Below are 19,638 nucleotides of genomic sequence, written 5' to 3'. Positions count from 1 at the left end.
CTGGCAACCTCATTGCATTGCTGGCTTGTATTCATCTTGTGGTTGATCATGACCCCCATGTCCCATTCAGATGCTGTGCCAGCCAGTGGGCCACCAGCCATCATGTAGTTGTGGTGAAGGTTGTTCTTATCCAGATGAAGGACCCGGCACTTCTCCCTGTTCAACCTCATCTGTTCCCATTCTGCCCATGAATCCAGAATCTGTCAAGGTCATCCTGGGTCCTTACCCTCTCCTCTGACATGCCTGCATTTCCTAAGAGCTTGATATCATCTGCAAACTTAATCATTGAGCTTTCCACCTCATCTGCCAAGTCATTAATAAAGATGTTAAAGAGCACGGGCCCAAGCACTGATCCCTGGGGGACACCACTGTAGATGGCCCTCCGGGATGAGGTCATCCCATCAGTTACAACTCTGGGAGTGGCCAGTTGTCCACCCGCCTCACTGCAGACTGGTCCAGCCCAGGAGCCTCCAGTTTAGTCAAGAGACTCTCGTGGGAAACAGAATCAAAGGCTTTACTGAAGTCTAAATAAATGACATCAAGCTCATGTCCCTCATCCAGGTGGCTAACTACCTGGTCATAGAGGGACACAGCCATCATCTACCCTCATCAAAGCTGTGCCGGTTACTTCTTAATACCTATCAGTTATCAGCTTGTAGCTGATGGCCTCCTTTAGACAGCTTTCAAACATTTTTCTCAGGTCCGAAGTCAGACAGACTGGTGTGTATGGGTGCCCATACACGAATATGGAGACTACTCTAATGCACGGTAATTACAGTCGGTAAGAGCAGCTCGATTAATCGCACTCCAGCAACCTCCCATGTCTCATGCGCCAGCATCCCCACTCTGCAAAATGGTGGGGGCGGGGGGAAGGGCTATAACTAAAGCATGAGCTTGTTCAACAAGCTATAGTTCAAGCTCCCCACCATCATTTTGACATGTGAGGACCCTGATGCATAAGACACTGTGGCACTTTAATAATCTTTCCCCAACTGCTTCCACCACTTATCAGCTGCACACCGCTGTATGGACCATTGTAAAGACAAAACCCACATCAGAATGTCAAGATAGGGCGTCAATTTTTAAATGTCATTCACTGCAGTCATAAGTCAAAGACTGCCTGTATTTTTTTTTAAACCTCAAGAAATAAGTGAAAATTACCAACAGGAGCTTTTGTCAAGGACCACACTAAGTTATTAAGATGCATGAAATTATGACGCAGGGGCATTGCACTGGCTGGGAATTGAACCCAGGTCTCCTGCATGGGAAGCAGGAATTCTACCGTTGAACCACCAGTGCTTAAGAGTGCCTAGATTTCATAGACATTAGGGCTGGAAGGGACCTCGGGAGATCATCGAGTCCAGCCCCCCGCCCAAAGGGCAGGAAGTCAGCTGGGGTCATAGGATCCCAGCAAGATAAGCATCCAATTTGTTCTTGAAGGTGTTCAATGTAGGTGCTTGAGCCACCTCCGCTGGCAGACTGCTCCAGACCTTGGGGGCTCGGACAGGAAAGAAATTCTTCCTTATGTCCAGCCTGAAGCAGTCTTGCAGGAGTTTGTGACCGTTCGACCTCGTCATCCCTTGGGGCGCTCTGGTGAACAGACGTTCCCCCAGATCCTGGTGGTCACCCCGATAAACTTATAGGTGGCCATCAGATCACCCCTGAGCCTGCGCTTTTCCAGGCTAAAGAGTCCTGTGGCTCTCAGCCTGTCATCGTAAGATCTGTTTTCCTGACCTCTGATCATGCGCGTGGCTCTCCTCTGGACTCTCTCCAGCTTCTCCACATCCTTTTTGAATTGTGGAGCCCAAAACTGGACGCAGGATTCCAGCTGCGGCCTCACCAAGGCCGAGCACAAGGGGAGAATGACGTCCCGGGATTTGAAGGGATGGAAGCTTTTATGAAAGAAAAGGTGAAGGTGATCCTTTCCTTTGGGGGCACAGTGCCAGGATCAAGCCTAATCCTGGGTGGCGACAGCTATACCCCCAGGCTGGTGGGTGTGCTGCAGGAAGAGGGGTAGCCAGACGTGAGGCCCCCCAGGGAGGCTCTCTGAGCCTGGAAGGTGGTTGGGCACAGTGAGGTGGGTGGCTCAGCACAGGAGCACCCCCTGCTGGCCTGCCACACATGGTGGTTAAGGCGGGATCCAGCAACCTCCTGTATTGAAGGCATAATTTGGAGAAGGGAATAGAGTTACTGAACACCCTTGAGCAAACAATCTCTAATTTGGCATCAAGTCAACTGGACAGTGTAGCTAGGATGGCTGCTGAGTATGACAACATGGCAGTGCCCAACTTGAGAGAGCTGATGAAAGAGAGAAGCCTTCCAGGGAGGAAGGAGCAAAAGAGGGAAGACCTGATTAAGATCCTGTGTGATAATGACCAGGCCGCAAGATCACCCCCACGCTCCCATGCATCGGGGCGCCAAGGGGCTGTGCGCTGAGTGGCACCTCCGGAAATACCGCTGCAGCGAGAAGCTGAGGAGCGAGAGCACGAGTTCAAGCGCGAAGCAGACGGAGAGCGCGGAGAAGGAGGCCCAGCATCGGCACGAGAAGGAACAGCGTGACTGGAGTACTCCATGAGTCGCTGGAAGGTGGCAGGAGCCCCGCGTATCCCTTGGGGCATTCGCTCAAACTGAGAGAATCCCAAGGGGAAATACAAGCAGTCTTCTCTTGGCCCTCTTCCCGCAGAGGTATCTGGTAGGAGCCGCTGCGGAGGTCCAGTACAGAAAACCGTTTGCTCCCTTCTGAACCGTCCAAGCCTCCTGCCCGCGGGACAGTGTATTGGTGAGTGATGGTCTGGGCGTTCAAAGTCCGGCACTCAGTACACACACGGAGCTGGCCCTTCCTCTTCCAGTCGCGACAGGAGAGGCACAGCGGCTCTTCGATTCCGCGATGGCGGTGGCCCCCGAGCTCCTGCAGATGACGTCTTACTCCCCCCATCCCAGGGAGGGGAACGCGCGAAAGGGTCGTGGGTTGCTCAGACGAATGTGATGCTCCCCCCCGTCAGCCTCCCCCACACCCCGGCCATGCGGGGAGAAAACACGGGCTCGAGCCCCGAGTTTGTCCCTGAGCCGAGCTTTACAGGCTCAGGCACTGGAGAGCTCCCGAAGCAGAGCCTCGAAGGGTCAGTTGGAGGGGGCTTCCCTCCTGCTCAGGGCTCACCACTTCAGCTTCCTTTATCAAGGCCTCCTTCTGTCCTGGGTGGACCACAATATCTTTCAACCACTATCACTGTAACTGGGTCTTGGTTGAGCCCTTCTGTCTCGATCACGCCATCAGGGACCCTCAGCGCACCGGGTCTCTCTCCCCCAGTGGGGGTCTCCACACCAGCAGCTTATTTTTTTCACCCCTGTCAATCCAATTGCACACAGTAGGCAAAGCCCACTGGCCCTGGGGAGGGACTCGCTGGGGCTTTGCTCCAGAGAAGTGCAGGGTCCCCACAACCTCAGGGTGACCCATCGCTCTATGCTCCCACCGGTCATACGCCTCTGAGCACAAGGCATGCAGCGTCAACCGCTGTTGGTAATCTGGGCCAGCCTGGTGTTTACAGTAGCGAGCAAGAACCTGGAAAAGGCTGGAGTTGGTCCCTGCCATGAGAGCGGCCCCTTTCATCCACCCCAGACCAGGGCACACTACAGCGATGGTTGACACTTCTTCCTCCACCCCAGCTATTTCAGCAGGGAATTTTAGCCTCACATTCACATAACCCCTGGAAGGATATTGTTCCTGGCTTAAGCCACAAAGTCCCAACCCCGTAAGGGGAAGCAAAGGCCGGTGTCTCAGATGTTCCCCACAGAAGGATTCAAATAGGATGGTGACCTGGGACCCGCTGTCTAGAATGGCCCGGCACGGGCGACCATTCACCGTCACGGAGACCTCTTCACAGGGTCCCACTAGCCCCTTTGGCAGTGAATTTACTGAAAGTAATGTGCGGGAGTCTGTCTGGGTCCGGAGCGGAGCCGACTCCGTTGCTCTGCCCCTTTCTAGTTTCCCGCTGCCCAGCACCCTTTTAACCTTGCAAATACCAATTCAGGGTTCTCAGGCTGGGTGTGCTCCCGAGCCACGTGCCCTGGCTCCCCACATCTACAGCAGACCCCCGGGGCCCTAGAGCGGGTGTGGGGCCGAGGTCCTCCCAAGGCACGAGGAAGGGGCAAGGGCTGACCGCTGGGAGGGGTTCTGGACACGGCAGCTGCTAGTGCTGAAGCCACAGGCTCCCTCTCCACTCCCAACAAGGTGTCCTCATGGGGAGCCACCGTTAGCACCTGACCCATGGGTCCTCACCAAGGGGAAACATCCTCTGGGACCCACAAAGTCTCTCTGAGTCTGGATATCTCTTCCTCTTCACAAATTTCATAGACATTTTCATAGATTTCATAGACATTAGGGCTGGAAGGGACCTCGGGAGATCATCGAGTCCAGCCCCCCGCCCAAAGGGCAGGAAGTCAGCTGGGGTCATAGGATCCCAGCAAGATAAGCATCCAATTTACTCTTGAAGGTGTTCAATGTAGGTGCTTGAACCGCCTCCGCTGGCAGGCTGCTCCAGACCTTGGGGGCTCGGACAGGAAAGAAATTCTTCCTTATGTCCAGCCTGAAACGGTCTTGCAGGAGTTTGTGACCGGTCGACCTCGTCATCCTTTGGGGCGCTCTGGTGAACAGACGTTCCCCCAGATCCTGGGGGTCACCCCTGATAAACTTATAGGTGGCCATCAGATCACCCCTGAGCCTGCGCTTTTCCAGGCTAAAGAGTCCCATGGCTCTCAGCCTGTCGTCGTAAGATCTGTTTTCCTGACCTCTGATCATGCGCGTGGCTCTCCTCTGGACTCTCTCAAGCTTCTCCATGTCCTTTTTGAATTGTGGAGCCCAAAACTGGATGCAGGACTCCAGCTGCGGCCTCACCAAGGCCGAGTACAAGGGGAGAATGACGTCCCGGGATTTGCTCGAGAAGCATCTATGGATGCACGCCAGCGTTTTGGTCGCTTTACTAGCCGCAGCATCGCATTGGAGGCTCATGTTCATCTTGTGGTCAATGATGACCCCCAAGTCTTTTTCTTCTGTAGTGCTAACCAACGTAGCACTGCCGAGCCTATAAGGATGCTGCAGGTTTTTCCTCCCAAGGTGGAGGACTTTGCATTTTTTGGTGTTAAACACCATGAGGTTCTCGTCTGCCCATTTGCTGAGCTTGTCCAGGTCAGCCTGGATCACCCGCCTATCTTGTGGCGTGGATGCTTTGCCCCAAAGTTTGGTGTCATCGGCGAACTTGGCCAGTCTACTCCTGACTCCAATGTCCACATCGTTAATGAAGATGTTGAACAGGATGGGTCCCAGGACAGAGCCTTGAGGGACCCCACTGGTCACAGGGCACCACGACGAGTGACTGCCATCAATCACAACCCTCTGGGTCTGACCACAGAGCCAATTTCCCAGCCAGCGGATCGTGGTGGAGCCAAGGCCACAACTGGGCAGTTTGGCCAAGAGGTGATCATGGGATACCAGATCAAAAGCTTTTTTGGAGGAGGTGACTGAAGTCAGGGGAGCCATATCTGATGGGCATCAGAGACACTAAGTGCTCCTTGGGTCACCAGGCGTTGTAGCATGGGCTCTAAGCGAAGGACGTACGCTGAAAGTCTCTTGCCCTTGCGCTGGAAAGCTCCCAGCAATTCTTAGTACGCCCCCCCACTCCCTGTGGGTTGGCCAAAAGCATCCTGAAGGACCTGCACGCATTGCTGGGTGGTGATAGCAGGGCTCCGGAGTTTGGCAGTCCTCACAACCCCAACGGCAGGCTCCCTCAGGACCTCCAGCAGACGGCGTCGCTTATCCCCATCAGGTATTTGCCAAGTCAGTAAAGTTTCTTGAATATGGGAGAGCCGAGAGTCAAATCCTTCCTCCCCTGCAGGGAGTGGAAGGGTTCCCGAGAAACTCCAGAGTCTCTTACAGGCTGCCTGGTCGCTGGAGGAGTGGGTCACCTCCCGCAGAGTCTGCTGGAAAACCCCCACCCATTCCGGGGTAGCTTCAGTACCAGCAGCTCGCCCCCCCCCGCACAGTCCCATCCCTCCCGGAGGGTACGGCAGACTGGTCGGCATCGGACATGTCTCCTGGTGCCTCTCTCTCTGTCTCTACAGGGGTACACAGCACTTGAATAATATTCTAGCACCCACTACACAGGTATCCCAGATGAGCCCCCAAAAAGTAACCCAGGCGATACTCCAAGAGGTGCGCCCTCTCCAACTGAAGGGATCAGAGCAGGTGCACAAGCGCTGTGGGAGGTGCAGGGACTCTCCTCCCCTGTAGAGCAGAGGACTTAACCACATACCTTTTAATACTGGGAACATAAGAGGCATAAATCAGAGGTCATAGTGGACACTACAATGCCCCGAGGGGGCAGGATTCAGCCCACGCTGCCTCTTTTATCCCCCTACAGGTGACCCAAGGGGCCAATCAGGACGTGGGGGGGGGGGGGAGTCTCTGGGGCCTGATTGGTGCAGAAAGGGAATCCCAAGTCCTCCAATCATCTTTTGCCCTTTCGAAACCCCAGGGCTAAGTCACTGCCAGCCAGCCCGTCACATCCACAACAGCCAAGCCTCCTCCCTTGCAGCCAAGCACGGAGCAGGCACCGCAGCCTCTGCTGCCCCGTCCTCCCCCGGCCCAGAGCCCTGGGAGCGCGGCTGCCCCAAGCGCTTGCCTCCAGCATGCTCGGCACGGTCTTCCCATCCCAGGGGAAGCAGGCCTGCTGCCGCAGTGCCAGCACCTGGTCCTGGCCGATGGGGCATGGGATGGATGGATGTGGAGGAGAGCGGCGCTGGCCGCTGTGGTGTCTGCAGCCCGGGCAGAGCCTGGCCTGCACCGCAGGGGTGGCGCTCTGGGCTGGGACCCGAGTACTTGAGCACCCGCCATGGGGCAGCCCTGGGGAGATCGGCCCCAGCTGGGAGCCTTGGAAGGAGAGTTTGTGCCTGGCAGGATCTCAGTGCCTGGATCTCACCATTTCCCTTTGAGTAATATGGGACTCAGGACCCGCACGCCCTGCCCCAGGGAAGGCATCCCTCCCCGCCCCACACTGCTCTGCCCCGCGGGGAGGGATAAGTCTTCCCCCTCTCTCAGGGGAACAACCCCACACACCAACGCAGGCGGGACCCACGGCCCGGGCAGCAGCTCTGCAGAAAAGGACCGGGGGGGACAGGGGACAAGGAGCTGGACAGGAGCCGGCAGCGTGCCCTTGGTGCCAGGAAGGCGACCGGCATCCGGGCCTGCATCGGTGGAAGCGCTGCCAGCAGATCGAGGGCAGCGATTCTTCCCTCTATTCAGCACTGGGGAGGCCACATCTGGAGTCCTTGTCCAGCTGTGGCCCCCCCACTACAGAAAGGATGTGGACACATTGGACAGAGTCCAGCGGAGGGCAACAACAATGGTTGTGGGACAGGACTGGTGAGGAGAGGCTGAGGGAAATGAGCTGATTTAGTCTGAAGAGAAGAGTGCGGGGATTGAAGAGCAGCCTTCACCCCCCTGCCGGGCGGCTGCACAGAGGAGGGAGCTGGGCTGGTCTCAGTGGGGGCAGACGACAGGACAAGGAGCAATGGGCTCAAGCTGCAGCAAGGGAAGTTGAGGTTGGATATTAGGGAAAACTTTCACACAAGGAGGAAGGTGAGGCCCTGGCACAGGCTCCACAGGGGCGTGTCTATACCTGGTGCAGTTCCCGGATGCCCCTGACACCTGCCCCATCTCTGAGCAGAGGGTGACCTCACCGGAGCGTGCCAGGCCGCAGCCTCTTCACCGCCTTCCCCAGAAGCTCCTGCTGAGGCTCTGGCTAACATCTCCTCGCTTCTTTCCTTTTACACACTCCCTGTCTGCAACCCCACCGAGCCCTGGGACCTCCTAATCAAGCTTCTTCTGGCTGTGGACCTGAGCGGGAAGGAGGGTCTGGCTAGGAGCACCCGGGGACAGTGGGGCTGCTTTCCTGGCCTGCTCCATCCACATCTCTGGGCAGAGTCTCACCAGGCGATGTCTACTAACTGGATGCATTCGAGGGCCGGTGGGTACTGGCGGGGTCCTGCCCTGGAGCACTTCTTTTGAGCCCTGCTCCCTCCCTTAGGGCACATCACTGATCGCTTGGGACAACAAAGTGGCTCCCTTCATTAAGCAGGGTGCACAGCTCTACTTGCTGGGCTTTGCACCACGTTCTGGAAAGGCACGTTAAAGGCTTTCCTTGTTGGCCGTGGCCCACGCCCCCAGTGCACCTCCACCAGGCCCATGTCACACAGCAAAGCAGACACTGGAAGGGAGAGCGAGCTGGCTCTGACCAGGGGTTTCTCTCTCCCTTGCAGCCTCCAGCGCTGAGGGTCCCGGCAGGTCGCATACAGAGCCCATGCACCTCACTCCCCTGCTCAGTAGTGACTGATGTCCCTTTCCTCCAGGCCCATGTCCAGTCCCTTGTGAAGCTGCCTGAACTCTCAGCTCCCACCGCCTCGGGTGGCCACGAGCCCCCACCATACTGCCACACTGGCTGCAAAAGAAATGCCTGGTGTGCATTTTAAACTGAAGCCCTGCTCATTTCTTGCTGTGCCCCTTGCTCTTGCAGTGAGAGAGAGAGTCAATAATAATTCCCTAGTGACTTTCTCTTCACTGACCACCACATTTGGGGTCAGAAAGGCATTTTCCTCCATGGTCAAATTAGCGTGGACTGGGGTTTTTGCCTTCCTCTGTAGTGGGGGCACGGCCTCTACCTGGGATCTCTTGAGTGCAGACGGACGACATTTCATAGAAGCAGGACGCTGGGTGCTGCGGTCCCCGTGCTTTTGCTGTGGCAGGGTCAGGCGTGATGCCTGGTGTTGTGTCAGGGTTCATGGCACGCTTAAGTAGAGTGCAACTTATGGTTTATTTGGGGTGGTTTGGACAAGGCTGCTCCTGCCTTAGGCAGGGGAGTTGGACTAGATGTGACCTCGGGAGCTCCCTTCTCTGTCATTGTATGATTCAGGATTTTCTAAACTCTTCTCATGTCCCCCCTCAAACATCTTCTTTATGAGCTGAACGGGCCTGGCCTCGTTAGGGCAGCCCCTCCGCAGCACTCCTCACCTTTGGGATCCCGTCTCTGTGGGAGACCAGGTGGGCAAAACTTCCCCGGGCGCAGCCCGGTGCCTCCCCCACCGCCAGGGACAGATAGTTCCCCTGCTGTCCCCCAAAAGGGGCTGAGGTGGGATTGCCTGATCTCCCAGCTGCGCAGGGCTCCTCTCTCCTCTGGGGCTGGCTCAGCTGGGCCCTTCTGGGAGGAGACCCAGGGCTCTGGGCAGGCGTGAGCCAGGTGCGCTGGTGGCTCGAGATGCCCGAAGCTCTGGGCTCCCGGCTGGAGGTGTGAGGGGTCTGCGGGGGATTTGGACCCTGGGGGGTGCAGAGCTGCTGCTTTCCCATGCCCAGGTCCCACCCCAGGGAGGGGGGACGCTGTCCAAGGACTGTGCAGGAGCCAGGGTGGTGCCGGAGGGGGACCCGTGGCAGGCAGGCCACAGTGCCAGGTCTGAGCTCCTCCGGCACCAGCCCAGGCCGACCCCACTCTCCTTTGTTTCTCCCCAAAATCTCTGCTCAGTGACAACGTGATTAGGATGGGCCCAGCAGAGGAGACACACCTTTACCCTCTCTCTTTAGGTAACCTGAGCGGGCTACATTCCTGAGGGGGGGGGAACCTGCTCCCTCTGCCTACGGGACTGGCATCCGCTACCTGGGTGGGGGGCATCTACCTGGTGGGCTGGAGTCTGCCCGGCAACTGGTGATGTATTTCAAATTGGTTGGCCGAGAGCCAACAGGTGCTGGCCTCCACTAGACCAGGTGAATGAGGTCACAGGGGATTTATAAGTTAAGACTGCCCAGGAGGAGGGGGCAGCAGCCATGCAGGGGGCTCAGACTCAGAGGAGCTTGACCATCTGAAACTGGCTCTCCCCCATAACTCGTGAGCGAGGAACAGCCTGCCTCCAGAGGGAATCTCCAGGAGCCTCGGGATGACGCTTGTGAGTTACTCGAGATCTGGGGAGATATCGAGCTGGCAGTAACTCAGATGCGTGATCAAAAGGCTACCTCAGCCAGACTGTTTTGCTCTATGGGATTTCTGTGATATTGCTCTGTCTTGTACCCTATTTTCACCCTACCCCTGTAATCAAGAAAGTTCTCCTTTGTGACTGGTGTGAGAGACTTATTGAGGGGTGGGTCTAAATTATGCCTAAGAGGCCCCTTAAGGTCTGCGGACTAAGCAAGACATTCCTTTTTGGCCCCCGACTTGGGGAAGTGCCCCAAGGGCCTGTACTGGGTCGAGTACCCATAGGACTTTTAGGCCTGTGTTTCCCTGAGGACACAGGGCTGAGACAGTCCCTTCTCGGGGTGGTGGCAGCTTACGTTACCCCAGGCTAGCGAGTGTGCTCCAGGAAGGGGGTCGGCCAGATGTGAGGCGCCCCAGGGAGGCGCTCGGAGCCTGGCAGGGGGTTGGGCGCAAGGAGGTGGGTGGCTTAATGCAGGAGCGTCCCCTACTGGCCCACCACAGGGACCTTATTGAGCTGCAACTACAGCCAGGCATTAGGTAGCCATGCCATTAACCCCCAAGGACCTGCAGCTAATGGAGCAGGGCTTTCCTGGGAGATACAGGGAGCAGGTGCATTATGCCCCCAGGCTGGCCTGTTGCCCTCCCCTAGTCCAGGGCTGCATGCCAGAGCTGCTCCATCCCAAAGGTTGCTCCCCAGGTGCATCAGCTGCTTGAAGCCCAGGCCCCAGCTCCAATGTCTGCTGCTGCTGCCGGCCACAGTTGAGCCTCCCTGGGGAGCCCGGCCTGGGGGTCCATGTCCCAGCACTGCAGGCACGGGGGCAGATAGCAAGCAGGGTCAGTGGGGCCCCTCCTGTCCCCTGTTCCTTCTGCTCCCCCGTTCATCCCTGCCCCTGGCCCAGGAGGAGCTGGCTGGACCCCACAGCTCATTTTCCCAGGCTTGCAGCTCCAGGCCCATCTCTCTCCTGCTGGGATGCAGGTCATCCATGTGCGAGACCTGCAGGCAGTATTAGCTGGGGATGTTCCTGCTCCCATGGGCTGCCCCGTTGACTCAGAGGCCTACAAGCAGCCCCAGTGGCTGGGGTAAATCACCTGCACATAAGCCTGAAAGCCGGAGTGCAATTGAGGGGAACTTGGCCACCAGTCCCTGGGGACCTCTGACCTGTTTCCCCTCTGCAGGGATTAGGTTTGCCCCTCGCCCCTACCCTTGGAGGCAGCATGTGACGGCACTGCGACCTCGTGCCTGTTGTGACACCAACCCCGAAGCCCCAAGTGCCCAGGCTCTGCTATGGGATGAGACCTTCCACCGTGACCTTGGCCGCCCCATCTCTGCTGCCATCCCAGCTTTCCCACCCCGGGCTCTGCCCCGTGCATGGGGCGTCCTCTGCCCAGGCTGGGCTCATGCTCTGCACTTTGCTCCCACGTCTCCGAATAAATGAGCTCTGTATGAACCTGTCCTGCCTCACAGCTCCTGCCCAACATGCAGGTCCCCTCACCCAGGCTGGAGCTGCCTGGTCCAGAGCCCACACTGCACCCAGGGACATCACTCCGCAAGGACAGAGGTGCTCCCCACAGCCCCCAACATGCGTGAGCAGAGCTCCTGTTCCTGGATGGGCAGCAGCACGTAGGGCTGCACAGGGAGGGCTGCTAGATGCCCACGCTGCCCTGAGGTGTGTGGGGCACCTGCTGCCAGCCACCACAACCGGGACACAGGCAGGCAGCGCTGGAGACCCCAGGCACGATCGGGGCATCAGCAACAGTCAAGGTCAGGATCAGACCAGGTCCTGAGTCACTCACTGGGGTCCAGAGCAGGCAGCGGTGTGGGACCAGAATGTGGGTACTCACCAACCCAAGCCACAGGCCGGGAGCTGCCAGGGGGTCCAGGGCAGGGGGGAAAAGGGGTGGCCAGGGGCAGCCAGCCCAGCCCTGCCAGAGCTCCCGCTCATAAGGAGGCCGCTGGGACTAACGAGATGCCCGGCTGGTAATCAGGGCCAGTTGGGCCGTTTCTCCTGCCTGCTGTTGTGCTCCTGCCAGCAGCACAGGACAAGGAGCAGAGTCCAAAGTGGGTCTGGGGCAGGCTCCCTGCAGGCAGTGGGGCCAAAACCTGGTGCCAGGCACCAGCTCTGGGTACTGCATGGCCAGGGCCCCTTTCCTTTGCATGGGGTGCAGGGGCTGCCCAGAAGAGCCCAGAGCCCAGGTGCAGGTGGGCGCTGGGATCGATGGTGCCACAGCCTCACCTGCGGGCAGAGACAAGGGCTCCCTGCAGCCCGGCCACACCATGCGGGGTCCCAGTGCTGTGGGCTACTCCCCAGGACCCTCCCAGTCCAAACCTGCCCAGCTGTGGCTCCATGGGGGCAGCCCCTGGGATCCTGGTCCCTGCCTCTAGCTGAAGGTTGCCCCCCACCCCTCCTTTTTTTTTAAAAGGAAAATGTTTTGTGTGCAAAAGCCAAATCAGCCAAATCAATTCCAAATCCATGAGTCATTCAAGAATCACGCGTGGCCCTGTTTCCAGCAAACTTCCTCCACCAAGCTTCAGATGCTTCTGAATCCATTGGCAAGCATCCTCCATGCAAGCCAAAGCCCAGAGTCTTGGTGTTTGGATGCTCCCGAGTTTTGCTTGCCCTTAGCCATCGGCTAAGTTGGGAGAAGACTCCCATTTCCATAAAGCTGGTGTAAAGCCAAGATCTTGCCCCTGGAAGCGAAAGTGGAAGGCTAACTGCATGATCAGGGGCACTGCCCCCTGCCAAGAAAGTGGTCTTGCCCTGCAACTAGGAAAGCCACATTAATGGCCATGATGTTTCCCCTGTCGGAGACCTGAGATGGGAGCCAGCAGGAAGTGCAAGGGACACAGCCTTGAGCCCCCATATCCCAGGTCAGGGCAGACACCTGCATCCATGAGCAATGGATGCAGCAACCCCAGCGCCATCCCTTCCCGGTACCCCCAGCCCTCTCCACAACCCAGAGGGGCCGTAGGCCAGGCCAGGACACCAGGGCTCCTCTTCCCCCCCGTGTTGGCAGCTGGCACCTCTCATGGGCACAGGCGACGTCTCCCCAGGCCCTGGGTGCAGCCGGCTCCCCCCACCCCTCTCATGCAGGGAACCGCGGTGCATTGTGCCACACCAAAGGGGAACAGTGGCCCCATCAGGGAACCACCAACGGCTACATTCAGGCCATGGTGGTTCCTACTTTGCAAGTGGGGACATTTCCCGGGCCCCCCCATAGCACCGGGAAGCTGTGGGTCCCAGCATGCACCCAGCACCAGGCCCTGGAGGTCTCTACCACCAGCCAGTCCTGGTTGCCCGGGCAGGGCAACCAATGCCCCCTTCTCTCTGCTCAGGGCTGGGGCTGGGGCTGGAGACACAGAAACAAGAGACTCAGGAGAGAGATTGCAGGAAACCGCAAAGTGGGATCTTTATTGCACGGAGGAAGGATCTGCTATGGGGTGGGGTGCTGGAAGCAGACCCCCACTCCTGCCTCCTGCAGCCTACAGCACCTTGCTGCCTGCCTGGCACCTCTTCCTGCAGGACTGGAGGCTCAAAAAATTGTTCTTGTTTCCACGGCAGCCGCCATAAATGAACTGTTGGCAGGTCCTGGTGACCCAGTTGTAGTAGTAGCGAATGAGGTACATTGCGCAGGGGCCTGGGTCCAGGGGGAGCCAGCAGATGTCTGACCGAGAGGAAAGACCAGCAGTGAGAAGGAGCAGGAGCCCTGCCCAGGACCCTCGCCCTCCCCTGCAGCCCAGCTGGGTCCCCCCGGGGCCGTGGCAGCAGTGTGGGACGTGCGTGCGCAGGGCTGGGGGCCCTGGGGAGCTGGCAGAGGTCCCCCGGGCAGAGGGACGTGGCTCACATGGAGCTGCACCTGCTCCTGGTCCAGTAATGCCCTCGCAGCGTGGCAGCTCGCACCCACCTGCCCGATGCTCGCACCACCCCAGAAGAGGGGGCAGGAGAGAGGGGCTGGGGCAGGTTTGGGGGCTCAGAGCTGGGGGCTGGAGGGGGGCACTCACTTGGAATCAGCTGCCCAGACGCAGGCTGCAGCCCGGCCCAGAGGGCGAGGAGCCCCGCCAGCACCAGGACGCTGCCCCACTTCATGGTGCCGCCGTGCCCAGCGCCGGGCCGGCCGGGCTATATACCGTCACCCGGCCCGGGGTCATGGGCGCTTTACATGATGCCCCGGCTCCGCTTCCTGCCCCTCCCAGGGGCACCGGGAAGGTTGGGAAAGAGCCCTGGGGCTCTGCGCAATGGGGCTGGGCCCGGCTAACAGGGGGCACGTGGGGCTCGCGGGCTCCCTGCTCTGCCCCTTCCAGCAAGTCCACTCCCAGGCAGCACCTACCTCACTTCCCCCAGGCTGCACCCACCCCGGGCATGCCAGACCCTGCATCCACACACAAGGGCAAATCCAGCAGTGAGGCGGGTGCCATCAGGGGTGTGGGTGGCAGCATCGTGGAGGAGGGCATGAGGGCTGGACGCGGGGCAGGGAGTGGAGCAGCCCCCGCTGCAGGATGCCCACGGCGCGGAGGGAACAGCAGAGCTGAGGAGCGCAGGAGCTCACAAGCGCGGGCTGCGTCTCCCTGGGCCTGGGGTGCAGCTGGCTCCCCCAGCACCCCTCGTGCAGCGAACCGCGCTGCGGTGCCCCACGGCAAAGGGGAACGGTTGCCCCATCAGGGAACCACCAACGGCCTCGCTCAGGCCCCGGCGGTTCCTGCTTCGGAAGCGGGAACATTGCTTCAGGCCCATGTAGCCCTGAGAAGCTGTGGGTCCTGGCCTGGGGGCCTTTGCCACCCATTAGCCCTGGGACCCCATGTGGCGGGCCAGTAAGGGGCGCTCCTGCGTTGAGCCGCCCAGCTCCCTGCGCCCGACCCCCTGCCAGGCTCCGAGTGCCTCCCTGGGGGCACCTTATGTCCGGCCGACCCCCTTCCCGGAGCACACTCGCTAGCCTGGGGGTGACGTAGCTGCCACCACCCCGAGAATGGACTCACTCTCAGCCCTGTGTCCTTGGGGAAACGCAGGCCTAATGTCCTATGGGTACTCGACCCAGTACAGGCACTTGGGGCACTTCCCCAAGTCCCGGGGCAAAAAGTAAAGTCACCCTTAGTCCGCAGACCTAAGGGGGTCTCTTGGGAATAATTTAGACCCACCCCTCAATAAGTCTCCCTCACCGGTCACAAAAGAAGACTTTACTGGTTACAGGGGTAGGGTGAAAATAGGGTGCAAGACTGAGCAATATTCTAGAAATCCTAAAGAGCAAACAGTGTGGCTGAGGTAGCCTTTTGATCACGCATCTGAGTGACTGCCAGCTAGATATCTATCAGATCTCAAGTAGCTTGCTCACAAGCATCTTCCAACGGCCGGTGAAGTTTCCCTTTGGAGGCAGGCGGTTCCTTGCTCGTGAGTTTTGGGGTGAGAGAGAGCCAGTTTCAGACGGTAAGGCTTCTCTGTGTCCCCCGCTTGGCTCCAGCCTCACCTCGTGGCCAAAGAGCCCACCTCCTCGCCCGTCCTAATTTATATAGCCCCTGTGACCTCATTCACTGGTCCAGTGGAGGCCAGCCCCGGTTGGCTGTCAGCCAACCCATTTGAAATACATCACCTGTTACTGGGCAGATTTCAGCCCCCCAGGTAGAAACCCCTCACCCAGGTACCAGTCCCGTGGGCAGAGGGAGCAGGTTTCCCCCCTCTCAGGAAAGCAGCCAGCTCAAGTTCCCTAAAGAGACCGGCCGAGGGTGCAGTCCCCTCTGGTGAGCCCACCCTGCTCAAATGGGCACAGCACAGAGATTTTATCACATTGTCACAGGGCAGAGATTTTGGGGAGAAACCAAGCTGACTTTCTGCCACACCCGTGCCCCAGGCAGGGCCAGCAATGCCCCTTCCCTGTGCCCAGGGCTGGGGCCGGCGCGGGAGTTGCAGGGACACGAGACCCAGGGCAGGCTGCAGGAAGCCGCAAAGCGGGGTCTTTATTGCAGGCAGGAAGGAGCTGCGATTCTGCGGGGGGCGGTGTGGGAAGCAGATTGCTGGTGCTGGGGGTCACGTGCCCCGTCGGTGTCTGGAGCCAGGACGGGTCCGTGGGAGGGTCCAGGACCCACAGGCCCCGCTGTCCCGTGGGGTCACTCTCGGCGCTGCCCTGAGTGGGGGGGGAACGTCAGTCAGAGCAGAGGGGGAAGCATCGGGGGCCGGGGGCTGAGCCCGGCCCAGCACCCCACGGCACCCACCCCAGAGGGCCGCAGCCCAGGGGTGGCACAGACACCACCACGGCACGGCCCCGGCTCCCACCCGGCCCCACCAGCCCAGCTGGCTCCAGGCCCCTCCGCAGCCCTGAGACGGGACAGGGCTCGCAACCTGGAGAGATGAAGACACGGGGGGAAGCTACACCTCTTCATACAGCCCCCAAGCAGACATGGCCACAGCCATTGCTGCAGCATTTCTGCCCCCAGGGACACTGCTCATCGTTCCTGCACCGATCCACCCAGCTCCCAACCCCCTTGGGCGGGGGCACCTGCCGGGTCTCCCTGCAGCAAGAGCACCCCGTGTCCGACCAGCACTTCTGCTCCAGCCTCAGCCACCCCGGCCCTGCCCCGGGCGCAGCGACCACCTGGCAGACGGGCCGCCCCCCATGCCCTTGCCCCCCTGCTCCCCGGCAAAGAGCTGCCTTGCGCCCGCAGCGGGCTCCGTGCAGACGTGGCCGCAGCACTTGGAAGTTGCCGTCACTGCAGCAACGCAGCACACAGGCACCAACGGGTCAGGGAAGGGGCCACAAGTCCCTGTCCCCTCCTCCCTCCTCTGTGTGGGCCTCGAACTCGGCACCTGGACCCACCTGCCCATTCCCAGCAGCCCCATGACTCACCCAGCTTCACCCTTCCCTGCACGTCCGGCCATCGGCCCGGTGCCGCCATGCCTCTCGCAGCCTGCGGCCCTGGCAGGCTCAGCCCCTTGCCGCCCACCTTGCACCGCTTCTCGCACTCCAGACGGGTCTCAAAGTTGTTAGCATTGCCTTGGCAGCCGCCATAAGTGAACTCTTCGCAGGTCCTGGTGACCCAGTTGTAGTAATAGCGCAGGAGGTTCATCTTGCAGGGGCCGGTCTCCGGGGGGAGCTGGCACAGGTCCCCTTTGAAGAGGAGGACATCCCTGCCCGGCCAACTCAGGTCGCCTTCCCGCCTGCGTCCACCTTGCTGCCCACAGGCCTGGACACAGGCTGCGTGGGTACCGAACCGGTTCCCATTGCCCCCGCAGCCCCCATAGATGAACATCTTGCAACTGCGTGTGGCAGGGTCGTAGTAGTACCGGGGCATGTAGGCTAGGCAGTTGCCGCTCTCCGGGGGGAGGCTGCAGACACCTGCAGCCCAGAGCAGAGATGGGAGGTGAGACGCAGCAGCCCTCGGCCTCCCCGGCTGGCTCTCCCCAGTTCGTGGCACTAGCGTAGGACGTGCATGTTGCGGAGCCGGGGTCTCTAGGGAGCTGGCAGACATCCACTGGTCCAGAGGGATGCAGTGCCAGCGGGCAATGCCCTTGCAGCGTGGCAGCTGCCACCCTCCTGCCCAGTGCCCATGCCGCCCACCGGCACCGACCAGGGCACAGCCCCACTCAGGGGCACAGAGTCCCCAGGGCAGGGGCAGGACAGAGGGGCTGGGGGCCAGGCAGGGAGCACTCACCTGGAACGAGCCTCCCAGACGCAGGCTGCAGCCCGGCCCAGAGGGCGAGGAGCCCTGCCAGCACCAGGACGCTGCCCCACTTCATGGTGCCGCCGTGCCCAGCACCGGGCCAGCCGGGCTATATACTGTCACCCAGCCCGGGACCAGAGGGGCCTTACACGATGCCCCGGCTCCACTTCCTTCCCCTCCCAGGGGCACCGGGAAGGTTGGGAAAGACCCCTGGGGCTCTGCGCAATGGGGCTGGGCCCGGCTAACGGCCGGCACGTGGGGCTCGCGGGCTCCCTGCTCTGCCCCTTCCAGCAGGGCCGGTCCCAGGCAGCACCGACCTCACTTCCCCCAGGCTGCGCCCACCCCGGGGCTCTTGGGTTACTGCTGATGGGCTAAAGGAGCCCGGGGTAGGGAAAACACCAGCTCCCTGCTTGCCTTCCCTGCACACAGCCTGGCTGCTGGAGACCGTGGGCTCAGCACCCCGCCAGGGCCTGACCCACTGCCCAGGGGCTGCTGGGCTATTACTAACTAGGGTTGCTGCGACCGGGCTGCATGTGCTGCACATGAATAAACCCCAGAGCTTTTTGCCCCGGAGTTTTTAGCTCCTGGGTACATGTTCAAACGGCACACCCAGGAGCCAAAACACTGGAGCAATAATCCCTGGATTTTGTTCAGGAGCATTAATTGCATGTGTAGACGTGTCCAGAGTGTTATATGGGGAGGTGGAGCAGCCACCGCTGCAGACGAGCGCCAGTGCAAAGGAAACAGCAGAGCTGCAGGGAGTGGGGCGAAGGCATGACCCGTGCCATGGGGCAGGTGGGCTGCAAGCAGCACAGCCCGTCCTGGGCAGGGGGAAGCAGCAGCATCCCCTGCTTGTCAGTCTGCTCAGCCCTGCCTCCAGGCTCGAGTCTGGGGCAGGAGGCTCCCCGAGCCCCGCTGCTGCAGCGGAGAGCCATTGCTCCTGGCCCGGCTGCCAGACGGGATCAGGCCGCAGCCGCGGGATGACTGAGCTCCGACTGGCAGCGCAAGTGCGGGTGCCAGCAAACAGGGGTGACCCCGGTCAGCAGCCCTGGGGGGCCGGTCTCAGCTGTGGCCGCGCGGGGGGTAGGCGATGATGGCAAAGGGGCTGGATGGAGGGGACGAGGCACAGGACCCCAGCACTGCGGCCAGGGGCGAGGCTCCCCTTCTCCCGCTGCCCAGTCCCCAGCTCCTGCCTCGGACACCCCCAGCCCTGGGTGGTGTCAGGCAGCTGCTCCATGCACCTTGTCCGCATGCCCCGGGGGCGGAAGGGCTCTGCCAGCTGCTGATGGCTGAATTCAGCCAGGCTCGGGGCCAGGCAGAGCCCCCAGCACGAGCGGGGCGATGTGGAGGGAGCCCCAAGGCTGTGGGGGTGGGCTGCCCGGGCTGCAGCGGGCCAGGAGCAGGAAGCTGCCTGCAACACCGGGCGCTTTCCCCATCACCTCTTGTGTCAGGTCCCCGTGCCCCGCAGCCCACAGCAAAGGGGACAGTTGCCCCATCAGGGAACCACCAACGGCCTCGGGACGGGCTGGGAGCTCCTGGCCCAGGGGAGGTGAAGCCAGCGGAGACGTGCCGTGGCCAGGTGGGCATGCCAGCCCCCGGAGCCCCCAGCACAGGGTGGGTATGCGGGGCAGGTGGGGCTACAGCCCAGGCAGCTCAGGTGCCCTCCCCGCTGCGCTCTCCTTGCGGCCCACTGGCCCCAAGACCTGTCCTCACTGGGGGACCGGTGCCCGTTGCCCCCGCGGATGAACAGCCCGCACGTGCGGGTGGCGGCGTTGCAGTTGCCCAGGGGTAGCAGGCAGGGCAGGGGCCGGGGTCCCGAGGGAGCCTGCAGACACCTGCAGCCCAGAGCGCGGGGGCACGGGGCTGGGGGCAGCCCTGCCCTCCCCGCAGCTGCTGCTGGGCACGCCGGCTGGGCGGCCAGGGGTCCCCCCGCGGCACAGACACGAGGGGCTGCTCACAGGGGCACAACCAGGACGCAGCCGGTCA

General features: G+C 60.7%; 2 protein-coding genes and 1 non-coding gene across 3 annotated transcripts; all 3 read right to left on the bottom strand.

Annotated features, from left to right (window-relative positions):
- Positions 1–1,228: 1,228 nt before the first annotated feature.
- On the bottom strand, positions 1,229–1,299 carry TRNAG-CCC (transfer RNA glycine (anticodon CCC)). Its single transcript has one exon. It is a non-coding gene; the product is annotated as a tRNA-Gly (tRNA).
- Positions 1,300–13,488: 12,189 nt separating this feature from the next.
- LOC149875774 (kunitz-type serine protease inhibitor vestiginin-3-like) lies at positions 13,489–14,092 on the bottom strand. The gene is made up of 2 exons (XM_090064243.1): positions 14,008–14,092; positions 13,489–13,670 (listed from the first exon to the last, which is right to left on the bottom strand). The coding sequence occupies exons 1-2, from the start codon at positions 14,090–14,092 to the stop codon at positions 13,489–13,491; spliced, it is 267 nt and encodes an 88-aa protein (XP_089920369.1).
- Positions 14,093–15,934: 1,842 nt separating this feature from the next.
- On the bottom strand, positions 15,935–17,774 carry LOC149875773 (BPTI/Kunitz domain-containing protein-like). The gene is made up of 3 exons (XM_090031176.1): positions 17,644–17,774; positions 16,839–17,327; positions 15,935–16,118 (listed from the first exon to the last, which is right to left on the bottom strand). Exons 1-3 carry the CDS (start codon positions 17,726–17,728, stop codon positions 16,102–16,104), a joined length of 591 nt encoding a protein of 196 aa, XP_089887302.1. The 5' UTR covers positions 17,729–17,774; the 3' UTR covers positions 15,935–16,101.
- Between the last annotated feature and the right edge of the window lie 1,864 nt (positions 17,775–19,638).

This window comes from Crocodylus siamensis, chromosome 1 (genome assembly GCF_052110815.1).
Source record: "Crocodylus siamensis isolate JL-2025a chromosome 1, ASM5211081v1, whole genome shotgun sequence".
In the NCBI taxonomy this organism is placed as follows: domain Eukaryota; kingdom Metazoa; phylum Chordata; order Crocodylia; family Crocodylidae; genus Crocodylus; species Crocodylus siamensis.
Note: the sequence above shows the minus strand (reverse complement) of the source record. Positions and strands in the feature narration are given on the sequence as shown.

Excerpts from the sequence above, each read along its gene's own strand:
- LOC149875773 (XM_090031176.1), bottom strand. The coding sequence starts at position 17,728 with ATGAAGTGGGGCAGCGTCCTGGTGCTGGCAGGGCTCCTCGCCCTCTGG. Across the intron at positions 17,328-17,643 it reads GTCTGGGAGGCTCGTTCCAG|GTGTCTGCAGCCTCCCCCCG; the intron begins GTGAGTGCTCCC and ends TCTGGGCTGCAG.
- LOC149875774 (XM_090064243.1), bottom strand. The coding sequence starts at position 14,092 with ATGAAGTGGGGCAGCGTCCTGGTGCTGGCGGGGCTCCTCGCCCTCTGG. Across the intron at positions 13,671-14,007 it reads GTCTGGGCAGCTGATTCCAA|ACATCTGCTGGCTCCCCCTG; the intron begins GTGAGTGCCCCC and ends CCTCTCGGTCAG.